This window comes from Hermetia illucens, chromosome 2 (genome assembly GCF_905115235.1).
Source record: "Hermetia illucens chromosome 2, iHerIll2.2.curated.20191125, whole genome shotgun sequence".
NCBI classification, from domain to species: Eukaryota; Metazoa; Arthropoda; class Insecta; order Diptera; family Stratiomyidae; genus Hermetia; species Hermetia illucens.
The window spans coordinates 140,194,689-140,209,055 of NC_051850.1; the positions used below are offsets into that span (position 1 = coordinate 140,194,689).

Here is a 14,367-nt window from a genome sequence, read left to right on the forward strand (position 1 = left end):
AGAAAAATGCGTGTGATGTACAGACAGACAGACAGACGGACAGACAGACTTTGTTGCTTGAGAAACTATCCTTTGATGTCAGGCGCTAGAATCCCAAAATAATTGCCCAAACAAATGCGAAGGGGCAAATACTGCTAGAAACATTTCTCGCGTTTAAATGTCGTACTTGCGAATTCTGGGGGAGAATTGCAATCGGTAATAGTCCTCACTTTCGTCAGTGACACCCTTATCAAAGACTTGCAGTGGCATGTCAGCGAAGAGTACACACACAACGATCATCAGGCACCAAAAAGAATAATGATGAGATGGGTAACTAACAAATTCGATAAAGAAATGTTCAAAGAGGTACTTCTAGATGGCACATTATTATCGGGAAGCGCATGAGAAAAAGTTTTACAGGCCGCGGAAAAATTGCAGCGGGCATGCGATGCCTCTATGCCACGGCGTAACGGTTTCCGAAGACGAAGTCCCAATTTCTGGTGGAATTCAGAAATTGAGGAATGTCGGAAAAACTGCCTCAGAGCTAGTAAATGCTCCCAGCGCAGAAGAAATCAACCTGAATTCGTTGAGCTACACACGCAATACAAGGACGCGAGGAAACAATTGCAAGTAGCTATCACGAAGAGCAAATCCGAACATTTCAAGCGGATGTGTACTGAAGCTGATTCTGATCCATGGGGTGGCGCCTACAAGTCGGTACTGAAATGCAAGCGCTCCCCACCGATTACTTGTCTGAAATTACTACAAAATATAGAGGACACTCTCTTCCCAGAGGATGTGAACTACACAAATCTGCCTAAAGCCCATGTAAACCCCGACGAAATTCCTGTAGTGGTAGAAGAGGAAATTTTTGATGCAGCAAGGAAATTCGTTGAAAATAAGGCCCCAGGGCCAGAGGGAATCTCGAATATCGCCCTGAAACTGGCAGTCAGGTCAACATCAGGTATGTTTGGCAAAGTTTTTACGGCATACCTTAGAGAAGGAGAATTCCCCGAGCAATGGAAGCTGCAAAAGTTGATACTTATTCCGAAGCCAGGTAAACCATTGGGAGACCCCTCCTCATATCGACCGATATGTTTGGTCAATACCATTGGTAAACTATTTGAACGAGTATTATACAACAGGCTGCTCGTTGTTGCGGAAAAGGAAGGAGGCTTATCCGACAAACAATTCGGGTTTCGTAAGGAGAGATCAACCGTCGATGCAATCCACCAGTCACCATGCGGCCTGGCTCGCGCTGCAATACAAGATGACAAATGCTGCGCAGTGGTGACACTCGATGTAAAAAATGCATTCAACACTGCAAAATGGACGAAAATCGTAGAGGCTCTAACCAAACTACAGGCTCCGAAGTACATTGTACGCATTATTGTTGCATTTCTTCTTGGAATAAGATTATATTGCGACTCGGACCGTGTACAGAAATTATTCCCAATGATGTGCGGCGTACCACAGGGTCTGTCTTAGGTCCCTCTCTGTGGTTAATTATGTACAACGGAGTGCTGACGCTACACCTTCCTAACGGCGTGACAACTATTGACTTTGCGGACGATATCGGGGTAATAACAGTGGCAAAACACTTAGATGAGATCGGAATCTATGCAAATGAGGCAATATGGGAGATCAATTCCTGGTTGAAAAAGTCCAGTCTATCAGTTGCTGAACATAAAACGGAACTAGTGCTAATCAGCAAAAGAAGGAAAGACACGACCGTGAAGATTAAAGTTGGTTAAAAAACAATTTACTCCCAAGAGTCGCTTAAATATTTGGGAGTAATGATTGACAAAAGACTCAACTTTAAAAAACACAATGAGTGCGCTGCAACTAAAGCATCTTCCATCGCTGTAACGATCTCGAGGATACTACCGAACATTGGTGGACCAAGACAAGGTCGACGTCGTCTTATTTCGAGGGTAGTTAGTTCAGTGCTACTCTACGCAGCTCCAGTTTGGGCAACCGTTCTGGAAAACAAATCAAACTGCGGAAAACTAGGAATGGCGTATCGACAAAGTGCATTCCGGGTATGCAGTGCTTACCGAACGACATCAGGAGAAGCAGCATATGTACTGGCAGGGACAATCCCATAGACATCTTGGCGGATGAAGGTCGGCGTCTCTACGACAAAATGTATGCAATCGGGGAGTCTATTGTACTTCGACGGCAACTAGCACGGCGGGAATCCATTGCAAAATGGCAAAAGAGATGGAACGAGGCACAAACTGGCCGTTGGACCTACCGTATCATTCCGCACATTCGAAGATGGATTCAAAGGAGCCACGGGGAACTAAGCTACGAGCTATGTAACACAGTTGTGGACATGGAGGTTATCGGGCTTATCTATATCGACTTGGACACGACGTGTCACCATGCTGCCCAAGATGTGGTAACGTGTCTGAGAATGCGGAGCATGTTGTATTTAAGTGCCCAAGGTTTACAGCACACCGAACTAGGCTGGAGGCGACCGCAGACAGGCGCTTAACACCTGGAAATATAGTAGAGTTTATGCTTGGAATCAAGTAGTAATTGAGCTGAAAATGATTCATCAACAGCTAAGGCATGGAGGACTGCGAAGAAAGCAAGAAAGGGAGCGAACAATAATGCGCCGCAGTTAAGAACTGATCCAGCCCCAGGATGCAATGCTTATAGCAGTCCCGTGGGGAGAGTGGAAGAAGAAGGAGGTGATTTTAATGAGTAGGAGTCTCACATAGCTGCATAGCAGGAGCCAACAGTAGGTTTTGAACCTTTGCACCTTCCAACGATGAAAAAAAGGAGACAGACAGACAGACAGTACACTGATTTTTTTTGTGTTTACACAAAACCATAAAAATAATGGACTAAAATCCAGAACCTTTTGGGATTGCAGACTTAATAATCTTCACCGACAATCAATGATAAGGCTCAAGAGTGCTCTCGTAAGACCCAAAACCAGCCAGCGAAGTATCTTCACATTCCCTCCTTTTCGAAACCGATCTTAGATTCGCAAAAGCCGACAATGGCCGCAGTAAAGAAACCTTTGAATAGGTAATTTTAGAGACAATAGGATGGGCCTAATATTAGATCCGAATGCGTGAAGTTTTGCCCCCCTCCCTCTAATCTAACCTGTCTTAAGACCTGCTACGCTAAGTATAGGCATATGGAACAAATAATTTCCTAAACAACTTACTTCCATAAATATTGAATTTTTGATTCACATATTAAAAGTACTGCATATTTTATCTAATTTTTTTATATCTGCAAACCTTCCCATTGTTTTTTCAGTCACGAAAAGTTTATTCACTTGTATGAACTGAAATGCATCCAATCAGATAAACCTTTCTGCCAACTAATTAAAAATTTCAATCAAATTATGAGCTTGATTTATTGTATTAAAGCGAAATCACTTGTTACTCCCCAAGCCCCAGCCAAAACTGGCGAGTTTCATTCCACTTGACCCTTGTGCACCTAGTTCCATCTTAAGATGGGTCGATACAGATAAGACTAATTTTAATTTGATGTTGTGTCTAAATCGAAGATTACGCCGAGATGGGATCGAATCGATTAGTCTCCCAGTGAATGCAACAATTATTGGATTTTAACGCTTCTCCCGGACCAAAAGAGAGAAAAAATCACTTGGATGCTATGGAAATTGATTCTAATCTCTGTGGCTTGTCATGGGCATTAAATTGTTGAAGTACATTAAGTGGTTGAAATTTAAGATTCAAGTGGATTGAGGATAATTTCCTTTGGAGACGCATTTCCAACTTATCAAGATACGCGCGTCGGGCCAGTGATTAGCGCACATGGCATTTCGGTTGGGACGCAGTTAGATAATTGCCTGACCAAAATGTGTATGATGCCTAATTGAAACAAAGATGTTAGTAGCGATTTGTTCATTAGGTTTTATCCATAACCGGATTCGAATACGAATATTGTTCCTAGAGGCATGTGATGACGGCCATAAAAGCATCATAAAGTCTAATGCAGTTCATTATAATTTTAACGGGACTGCAGTGGAGTGCATCTGGGTGATGTAAGCAATAGGCGACCGTAAGATAGAACACCTCCTGCTTGAAAATAATGAGTATGGAGTGAAACCGAACCTGTATTTACTACAAAGTAAATAAATGCGGGAAGTGAAAGATGGAAGATGATTTGGCTTTGCAATGATGCAAATATTCGTAAATCGAACCTGGCATTACACGATATAAAATTAAGCGGCTGCCAACTATTTGCACTATAACAAGAGGTTCGTGGTAGGTACGGGCGTTTCCAGATATCCTGTTATAATTCATTTTAGCATTGACCCAGGAAGCGCAAGTGCATTTCCAAGCCATGACTTAAATATAACTCAGATGGGAGAAGGCATATAAACCAATCAACCCGTCAATAATATAAACAGCGTAACTTTTGCAATTCATACTTCCAAAGGGGGAACTGCATATTAGGCAGACACTGCTCATTTTCACTGTCAGCCCCGAGACTCAAGATCAGTAAATTCTAAATTTACACCGTTCGACCATATTAAAGAGTTCTAAATATGACTCCTTCAATTTATCTAGATATTTTTCATGTTGACTTATTGCCGGGAAAATGTAAACATTTCACTTTAACTAATGACTTTTCTAAGTGAATTCTCGACATAATTGCAACCATCAGCTGCAACATTTGGCTTTGTAACACGTTCCTGCGATATTTTCTCTCGTTTGGCTTGAAAACGATTGTGGTGATATATGAAAGCGGTTGTATGAACTGCATTTCGAAAAATCTAATTCAGAAGTGTGTAGTAACAAAATGCACGCAAAAGGAGAAGTGCATAGCGTTACGGGCGCACACTATAGTCTTTAAGGATTAGAAAACAAATGACAAGACATTCGTCTCACAGGGGGCATTTGAAATGGTGCCAAATGCTACTTGACGGTAATGATCCACGTTTATGATCCGCACCAGCTTACATCCGTACCGTGTGATCATTGTGAGCACACGTATAGATTAAAAGAGGCCACAGACGTTAGAATTGTGATAAACTGGAAGCAATCAGATCATACAAAGTACATACGTCTACAGGGATTCATCCCTACGTAATTTTTGATTTAACCCATTCCATTCCTTTCTGCTATCATACCATATGTTTCTACATGTTTGCCAAACCTTAACAAGCCACCACAAATTCAAAAGTATAAATAGTGTGTTTTGTATGGCTTGTGTAGGTTTGCAAGCACTTGCCACCGATCCCGATCGTGTGTCGGTCTTTTGGAAAAACAAAGGGAAGGACGGTCAAAGGTAGTATAGGTCCGAGGGCAAAACGTGAATTGATATTTACCATGGAGCGTAATACGCTCCGCCTGCCAAACCAGCACTAATAGCTCTACTATCAAACCTTATCTTCACCTCTACGTCGTGACCGACGGTAGCTCTTTCTTAATGAAAAACTACAGACGAAGAAGGATGAAGGCAAGTCACTCGCGCCTGAAAACGGCACAAATTGTAACAACCTGGAAGACTTGTTGAGGTTTGGGTAAGGCTAGCAACCCTACACGGAGAAGCAAAGTTAAAAGGCCATGAAAAGAACCTCGAACTGGACGCATTTTAGAACAACGGACCCGGCAATGAGAACTGAATAACAATTTGCTCATTTTCTCATGGAATGTGTGCATACAGACTGCATACAGCGCAGCAGCTAGCTGATACCCTGTCCCAATATAAAGTTGATATAACACCGTTGCAAGAGATGCACTGGATAGTGACTTGTTTCCTGGAGAATAGCCACTACACCATATATTATAGCGGCCATTCAGTAAACTGTGTTCCGAGTAAGATTTTTAGTCAAGCAAAAAATGAAAGCTACTGTTATCGACTTTGAAAACATAAGCGAAATACCACACACTCTGCCTTTACGAGGCACATTTCAAAATATAAACCCCATTAATGTTCACGCCCCTACAGAAGGTACTGCAAAGTCGCAGAAGGATACCCCGAATCATGCATTAAAATCACTCTTGGAGATTTTAATAGTCAAGTACGGACGGAGCCCGTATTTGGCTGATACCCATAGATTTCATAGAAACACCCGTGATAACGAACTGCGGATTATTCAGTTAGCAGCATCGCTCGAAGTGATAATTGGAAGTACCTAGTTTGCACGGAAAGCGGTCTACAAACATACGTTGGGCTTTTCAAATAAGACCACTTTCAACCAAATTGATCACGTGTTCTCGTCGTCTAATCACGCTGCCATCTCATAGCCTTAATGAATGTCAGAACATATAGGGGGCTAATATAGACTTGAATCACAACCTCGTTGTCATGGACCCGAATTATAACACAGTCTCGAATCCCCTCTGACAATCAGGTGAGAATGAATGCTGAGGCCATCCAACACAAAGCCCACCGTAATACCTATAAGGGGGAATGGATAGCACAATAATCGCAGATAACAGAGGTTCTGGAGATCAGGCGCCGACAAATGATCTTCACAACCACGTGAAGAACGTTATTATTTATAGGGTCACAAACATACTTGCCCCCGGTCGCAGAAAGAGTCAGAACAGATAGTTCAATGTTTAATGTAAGCGAGCAACAGTATGGAAGAATGCTGCATACCGGGCAATGATGCACTCTCTCGTTGAATGGTATAGCCTTATTGGACTATGTGCACTGCAACTGATGATCTTATGCACGACTTTTGGTTCCGGACACTACGTACCGCTTCCTTTATGTGCTCATTAAATCTAGTCTTTATCAGGTTTTTATTCCGTCCCATATCTATTACAATCGCGCTCATATATCTTATTACAATCGCTGGCCGTTATTCGGTAGATCCCGCTTTTTTCCTTCGCTGCCAAAGCATCTTTGACGCTTCCCAGTGAATTCCGCAAGGTGGACGATCGGCTCGAACCTACGACTTCCAGTTGAAACTTTCTATCCAGTTCTTGATGTTGTTAAGTAGATAGGAATACGGGATACTTATCCACCTCGTGAGGCACCACGAGGCTGCGAGAATAGTGTTGTATAGGTATGCCTATTGTGTTGCTTGACTTGATCAGCTTCTCAATAGTCTGGGGATTATACCCATATCTAATAGAATAGAATTCAGGATATTCAGATCTTGGAAGAGTAGAGCCCCATCGTTTTCTACCTCTAGTGTAAACTCGATTTTATGATGAATCTTGTTTATAGAGGAGATGACCATGCCGATATTGTCTCTTCTAATAATCGCAAATACGTCATCTACATACCTAAACCATACTTTAGGCATTATTCCCCTCGAATCAACTTCTTCTTCGATTAATGACATGAACCCTTCAGTGGGTAACGGCGAAAGGGTGTTCCCCATCGATACTCCCGAAGTAGTTTTGTAAAATCTAACCCGAACCGTAGAATAGTTTTCGTTCATGCAGAGCCCGGCAAGGTTTGCATAGATTCGAACTCTTCTTCTCCATTCCAAGCCAGATCCAAACTGGCGCAGCCATCTTTTGAGTCCGAAAATTTACTCTTCTCCTAGCATGTTGGAAAACAATGCCATCACCACGTCCTCACCCATCCTCTCAAAGGGTTGCAGCTTTTGTATGAGTTCATAGGAGCTAGCAACTGATAACTTACTATTCGTCGTCCCAAAGACCTGGCACCCATTGATCAACCAATTGGTGATGTTGTTCGTCGGTGAATTCGAGTCGGCAATGATTGCTCATATCTCGTCCTTCTCCTTGTGGATTTTCGCCAAAAAATGGTAGCCTATAATTGCATGATCCACTGACTGATCACATATCTCCTTTCAGAATACGGATTCAATAAAGAATGACAACATATTATTGTCACCGCTATTAGTTTGCCTAATTCTAAGCCTCAGAAAACCAACAAGTCAGCGGGATGAAGCCATATACACCTCGATGCTCAACCTGCCCAAACAAAGAGGCAAATGTGATTTCGCACCGTATGGGCATATAGAAAGAATGGGTTGAGTACTTTGATGAGTTGCCTACCAACCAAAATAGTGGCGAGTTGGATGTCCAACCAACTGAAGGTGATGGACAAATGCTACCTCCCACCAAGCATGGAAGAAACAGTCCGTGCAATTCATCGGGTTAAAAACCATAAATCACTAGGAACCAATGGAATTACAGTGGAAGTGGGTAAATATGGAGGCAACCAACTACACCACCCGGCTCATTAGCAGATGCTCAAGGTGACGAGCAGCGAATAAATGCCTGACGACTGGCAATGAGAGAGATCAGTCCCTTACATAAAAAAAGGGGATATCACGCAATACAGCAATTCTAGAGATATCACGTTGCTGAGTACCATCTATAAGATATTCTCCGTTATCTTGCTTGGCCTGATTCGCCATACCCCCAGAACGTCATCGACCCTCAAAATCACACTCAAAATGTAGATCGTGTTTTTGGGGTAGACTAGAGGCCTCCCCGTGAAACAGTACTGTACAGGCGTCCGCAGAGATATAGTTGGAGATCTGCGGATGGTTTCCTGGGGAGCGAATCCCACATATTGCTGCAACCTGATCCAGCAGCACCTTTCAGGATTTTCACCCCAATTCATAAGAAAATATCTCGTAATCCTTAGCCTCACAAAACATTTATTTGCATTTCATTATTTTTATATTCTCCCTCGACTCGATCATTGGGAATCAGGTGGGCGGTGGGGACATTTGGTATGTTGCTGGCGGATGGATAAATAAACAAATTAGGGTGTTAGGTGGTTGCCGATACAGATACATGTGAATGCACTTTGCGCTATGCTTTGAAACTTTGGCTACCAACGTTATCACTGATAACATGTGATCAATAGATCCGGGAAATAAAATTCAATTTCAGCATCAGGCGGGACCAGTATCCGGTTCCTTGTCTTTCATCTGTACTGAGTACTGCAAAGTCTTCAACTTATTCATCTTCAACTTAGTAAGGGTAGATAAGAGGAATCTGTTATTATCATGCTCATTTTAAGAACCAAACAGAGCGTCTAGTTAAACAATTTATCCTTGAGCCTCTGTGTAGCCTTACTCGTATTTTATTAGGAATCAGCCAATGCCAACAACGTTTTTTCTCTTGACTGATTACAACGTTGAGATTCATTTTCGTGCCTTTATGCTCCACTAAGTTGACAATTTTACCTCGTTTCGGATTTTATACTTAACAGTTCCAAGATCTATGGTATTTTATACATGATCTGAAAACCTAATTTAAATACGTGGTGGAAATTATATTACATTTCAGATGCATGGACAATATCAAATGGCCAGGAATTTTTAATTATTCTGAGAGGCATCCTTTCGAGAAAAAGCTCACGAAAGGAGGATAATTTTCCCTCCAATATCCCTAGATGACCTGAAGGCGAGGATCGTTCGAGAACTCATACTTTGAAGGGTGTTCTTACTAGCACCAACAGCAGACAATAAATGACAATAGTTTCGCACTGGTAAGTTGAAGTAATCTCGAATTAAATGCTTGGTCGATCAGCTGATATGGGAATTATATGGATAAGCTCCATTTGCCCCATCAACTTTTCGAAACGATATTTCTTTGTATATTTGCCTGCGGCATTATACGTCATTAATTATTAGGAACACCGTTTTTCAAATCTCGATACTGACTAATTATTACTTAAACTAATAGTCCAACACCTGCAAAAACCACTTTGTCGGTGTGTTTAGTCCCAACAAAATCGTAGGCAGAAAATCCTACCGGGCCGGAGTGGATGTTATGAGCTCCTCCCCTCCTTTCAACCCCATCCTCAGGGGAGGGGGACTTTATTTTAACCCAATGAAACCTCGGGACGTAAAAATTGCGAAGTCTTAATTTGGAATTCCACCTCCGAAGAAGGTAGGAGGGGTATCGAAATAGCGCGGTCACCCCAATCCCTTTTAAACTCATCAAAAGGGAGTTGCCACAAAGAAGAGGGCCTAGCTTTATTGGTGAGGTAGCTATCCCCGCGGTTTGCAAGAGGGGCTAAATAATCGCTACCATTCCCCACACCACCTCAACCTTTTTAGTCACTTGGATGCAGAAGGGTGGAGGCGGAAGAGGGGCTCTCCTCTCCACCCCTATGCAAATAGCGGCAATAATTGTCTTAGCAAGGACCCTATTATTTATTTAAGAGGAGACAATCACTGTCAGCGGCAGTGATCTGCCCAGAACTGAGCGATTTAAATGCCTCGGGTCAACGCTATCAGCCAATGGAGAGCTGCGTTATGAAATTGCTTCACGCATTAACGCAACCTGGATGAAGTGGCGTTCCACAACTGGTGTCCTTGGTGATCGACGTATCAACGAACGTCTCAAATCTAAAATTTATCGCAATGTGGTCCGTCCAGTCGCTCTCTATGGTTCTGAGTGTTGGCCGACCATAAAAGACAATGAACGGCGTCTTGCGGTGATGGAGACGAAGATGCTACGTTGGACTAGTGGCGTCACACGTTTAGATCACATCAAATGAGGATATCCGCGATCGTTATGGGGTTGCACCAATCGTGGAAAAGTTGCGAGAGAGGCGTCTTCGATGGTATGGTCACGCAATTCGTGCAAACGAGAATTCACTTGCCAAGATCGGTCTAAACATCGAAGCCGATGGTAAACGACCAAAAAGCAGACCTAAGCAACGGTGGCTTGATACGCTGGATGGGGATTTGCAAGCCTCGAAATTGCACCCAGATCAGGCATTCGATAGAGCCAAATGGTGAAACCGATCACGACGAGCCGACCCCGCTTGTGAACGGGACAAAGGCTGAAAAAAAAGAAGAATCGTGGCGATTCGTTAAGAATGCTAGAGAAGCGGAACCTTCTCCATGAGGCTAGAAGGAAGGGACCTTTTCCATCTGTATGAAAACCTCCTCGTTCTCCGAAGGTATGATTCAAAATTTAAAATTCACGATAATGATATAAATAAAACAAAAAAAAAAAACACTTTTTAAAGGATGCCATGAGCTTTCATCAGGTTTAAAACATGTGACCCACCCTCAGAACCACTCACTGATGTCCGGGGATGTAGTTGAAAATTTTATCCCTAACCCATGGTTTTCTGACGGAATTCATAAGTACGGAGTATTTCTCTACATCTAACGTGTATAATCCATCTTATACCAAGTATCTTTTCACCACTAGCGCACTGCCCATTAACAAGAAGCGATAAATGTGACTTGCGCCCTCTACACTTTAGATTTAAATTTGGCGCGTAGCGGAATCTCCACTTTTGTCACCGCAACGAACGTGCAATGAACGGATGAACTGTTTGTTGTTGTTCACTGAGCGCACTTGAAGAATAATAAAGAGTACGCCACGGCAATGCACTGTGCATCTTTGCAACGGTGCAACAACAAATGCAACAAATGCTCATGTCCGCGGTACGCATGATATGCGTTCAAGACGCATGAAATGGAAGCAAAAGATGGGAAACCGCAGATAAATCAAAAGCAAGCCGACAAAACGCTTGCGCCTCGCCTGCCATGCTTGCGTGCGGTAAAGTGCAATGTGCGCTCGACGCAAGCCACCGAATGCAATTCCTCCACAAGAACTTTTTATTTTTAGATACGTAACCGAAATGACGAGGGGGTGACGATAAAAATTACATGTAATGGGGTTTCGTGACCTTCGCTGATTTATTCACGGCGGAAAGCGCTGTCGACGCCACAGCTGGAAAAGCTGGAGGCCTAAGCCTCTTTGACATTGATAAGACATATCAGGCGTGTGGTTTCCACATTACAATATGGGACTGCCTGGGCCCGTCGCTGGAACTACTCATATGTGACGGAATAAATCATGCCACTGATGTGCTAACCACCGAATAATATTCGCTTTTTAGTTCAAGGTAAGTCGTACTCGGAAACTTTTGGATAACAGTTGAGACTTCATTGTGTCAGGAACACATACGATTGCTTATTAGATGCAAAATTCAATGTGGTGTTGAGTAAATTCATATAATTTACGTGGTTGTTTCACAACCTTTCCATGGAGGATTCAAGTTCTAGGACCAGTACGAGAAGCTAATATAAGCTCTCCCCGCAATTCATCCTTTTCGAGCCACGTGAACCATCTCGTCCTCTTCACGACTCCACTTAGTTCCGGCAAATAGATTATCCATAACTGTCATGCGCTCCGATAGTGATGATATACTGCATTAGAATGTTTGCATTCGAAAAATTAAATCGTACATTTCACCATGGCTCCGGGGCCTATTTTTATCTGCATCCCCTCATTCAAATTTCGAAGCTAATTAGGAGGGAAGAAGGACCAAAGGAAAGCCCGACGGAAATCGCGCTTTTACGCTCCATATTTTTACGATGGATATCAAAGGGCAATAAATGCTATTTTCAACTCACTACACTCTGACTTTTAAATAAAGATACGGATCTCAGTGTCATTTGTTAGCATGCATATGAAATTGATGACATATTTGGTAATTTAGTAGATTTATGATGAACTCTTGGGGTGGCGTTCTGATATGTTGTCGGTTTTAATTGTGGACCTATGATAATGGTGGTTTAATCGTGGCCTATTTGTTAACTTGATATGCCAGGAAGGACCGACTGCCTGAACAATACTAGGAAAATTCGTAACATCAAACAATCTTTATTTAAAATCACTCAACAATTTACAACACTTATTAAACAGAAATAACAGGCACAAAGGCTTTCAGGTACTTTACCAAGTCGAATACTGTGACACATAAGAGAAACCCTTAGCTTGTTCGGCATCCAACAGAACAGGCTGTGTCTGAATCAGGGCTTGGTTCGTGACTGGCGCGTCCACAAACGTAAGCTTTTGGAAAGCAGCGGTAGCAGGCACTCCCACCAAAAATATTGGTTGAACATCTTCAGGCTTCTTCTCCTTAATCTTTTCAGCTCTGAATCGTGCAAGATCACTAGCTTCCGATCCATCTTCTGGAACTGGTTCCGCCTCTGCTTCTGCCTCGGGGAATTCTTCCGCAGGAGCATCCGTAGCTGGTGGACCGTAGCTTGGTGATGGTGGTGGACCGTAGCTAGGACTTGGTGGTGCTGGAGGAAGGTAGCTTGCTGCTGGTGGTCCATAATTGGTAGCAGGTGTTGGTTCGGCTTTTTGTGGCAAACGGAAGGCTATTGCTGGTTGGAATCCTGCTGGAGGATATGGTGCTTGGGCTGGTGGATAAAGTGCTCCGCCATTTGTAGGTGCTCCTGGTGCTCCGCCATTTCCAGGTGCTCCACCATTTACTGGTGATCCACCATTAAGTGGTGGTGGAGCTCCTGAGCCTGTGTCCACAGCATTTGAAATAGCTATTTCTTGACGGGCGAAAAACGGTCCAACAGGTCTAAATCTTCTAGGTGGAAGGCGAGGAGGTTCTGCTCCAGGGAAAGTAGGACGAAACCGTTGCCTTGCAAAACGTGGTGGTTCTGCACTCGCTGTGATTGCAATAACCATCACTACAAAAATACTAAGACGCGCCATTGTACTATTACTTGAATGATAATGCAAGTATCGAATTCAAATTAGAACTGATTGACCATTGCTAATAGTTTCGCTTTTATATCGCCTACAAATTCCATATCATTTCTTATTGAAAATTCAAACACCGTCTAGCAGCCAAGGTGAATGTCATTCACCAAAATAATTAGACAAATGTATCACCCTTAGATCCGTTAAAACAATGCTTAACAACATGAAAGAAACGAAGAAGGTAGCTTCGCATCAATTTTGGGCAGTGCCTGGTAATTTGTGGATGGGTCACCCACGAAACAAAATGATATTTTTTAAGTTGCTGATATTTTTGAGTCATTGGAGTTATGAATGTTGCAATAAGATACAATCGAATTATAATTGTATGCATCGAAACACAGGTTCACATGGACAAAGAAACGCTTGAATACTCATCAGCAGTCATTCAGCACTTTTCCTTTTGGCAGTTCAGTTTACAAAATTTTTGTTGTTTCCACTAAACTGTATTTTCTGGTAAAAAAATCTACATGCGTTACTACTTATTTATCCTTGAATTTAATAAATGTCGCTCAAACACTTTTGAAACCATCACAATATACTGTTCCAGAATTTCAGTCACGAATTTTTGGGCCTCCCCTAAATAGGCGAACAACAGAGAAATTCCATTCGATTGTTATGTAACATTTTTTAAATTGAATTAATTGTTTCAGTGAATATATTAAAAATAATGAACAATGAAAATACTAACCTAATTTACAGTTATGATTATTTAAGGCATAATAATAATGAAACGGTTTTCATTCATTGGTCGATTTCATTGCAACATGGTTTGAATGGCTGCTTGCAGCACACATGATGATCTGAATGTGGCTTTTCAGTTTGGGGCATTTGGGACTTTGATTTGAGCGTCACTCTTTGGGTTCAATGTCAGCCGGTAGATAAGGTACGTATGCGGATTTAGTTATTTCAGGTC

The 14,367-nt window shown here is 42.4% G+C and overlaps 1 protein-coding gene across 1 annotated transcript; it reads right to left on the reverse strand.

The window, feature by feature from the left end:
* Nucleotides 1-12,626: 12,626 nt before the first annotated feature.
* Nucleotides 12,627-13,406, reverse strand: LOC119648577 (extensin-like). Its single transcript, XM_038050347.1, has one exon. It carries the CDS (start codon nucleotides 13,404-13,406, stop codon nucleotides 12,627-12,629), a length of 780 nt encoding a protein of 259 aa, XP_037906275.1.
* Nucleotides 13,407-14,367: the final 961 nt, after the last annotated feature.

Coding starts and splice junctions, on each gene's coding strand:
- LOC119648577 (XM_038050347.1), bottom strand. CDS start 13,406: ATGGCGCGTCTTAGTATTTTTGTAGTGATGGTTATTGCAATCACAGCG.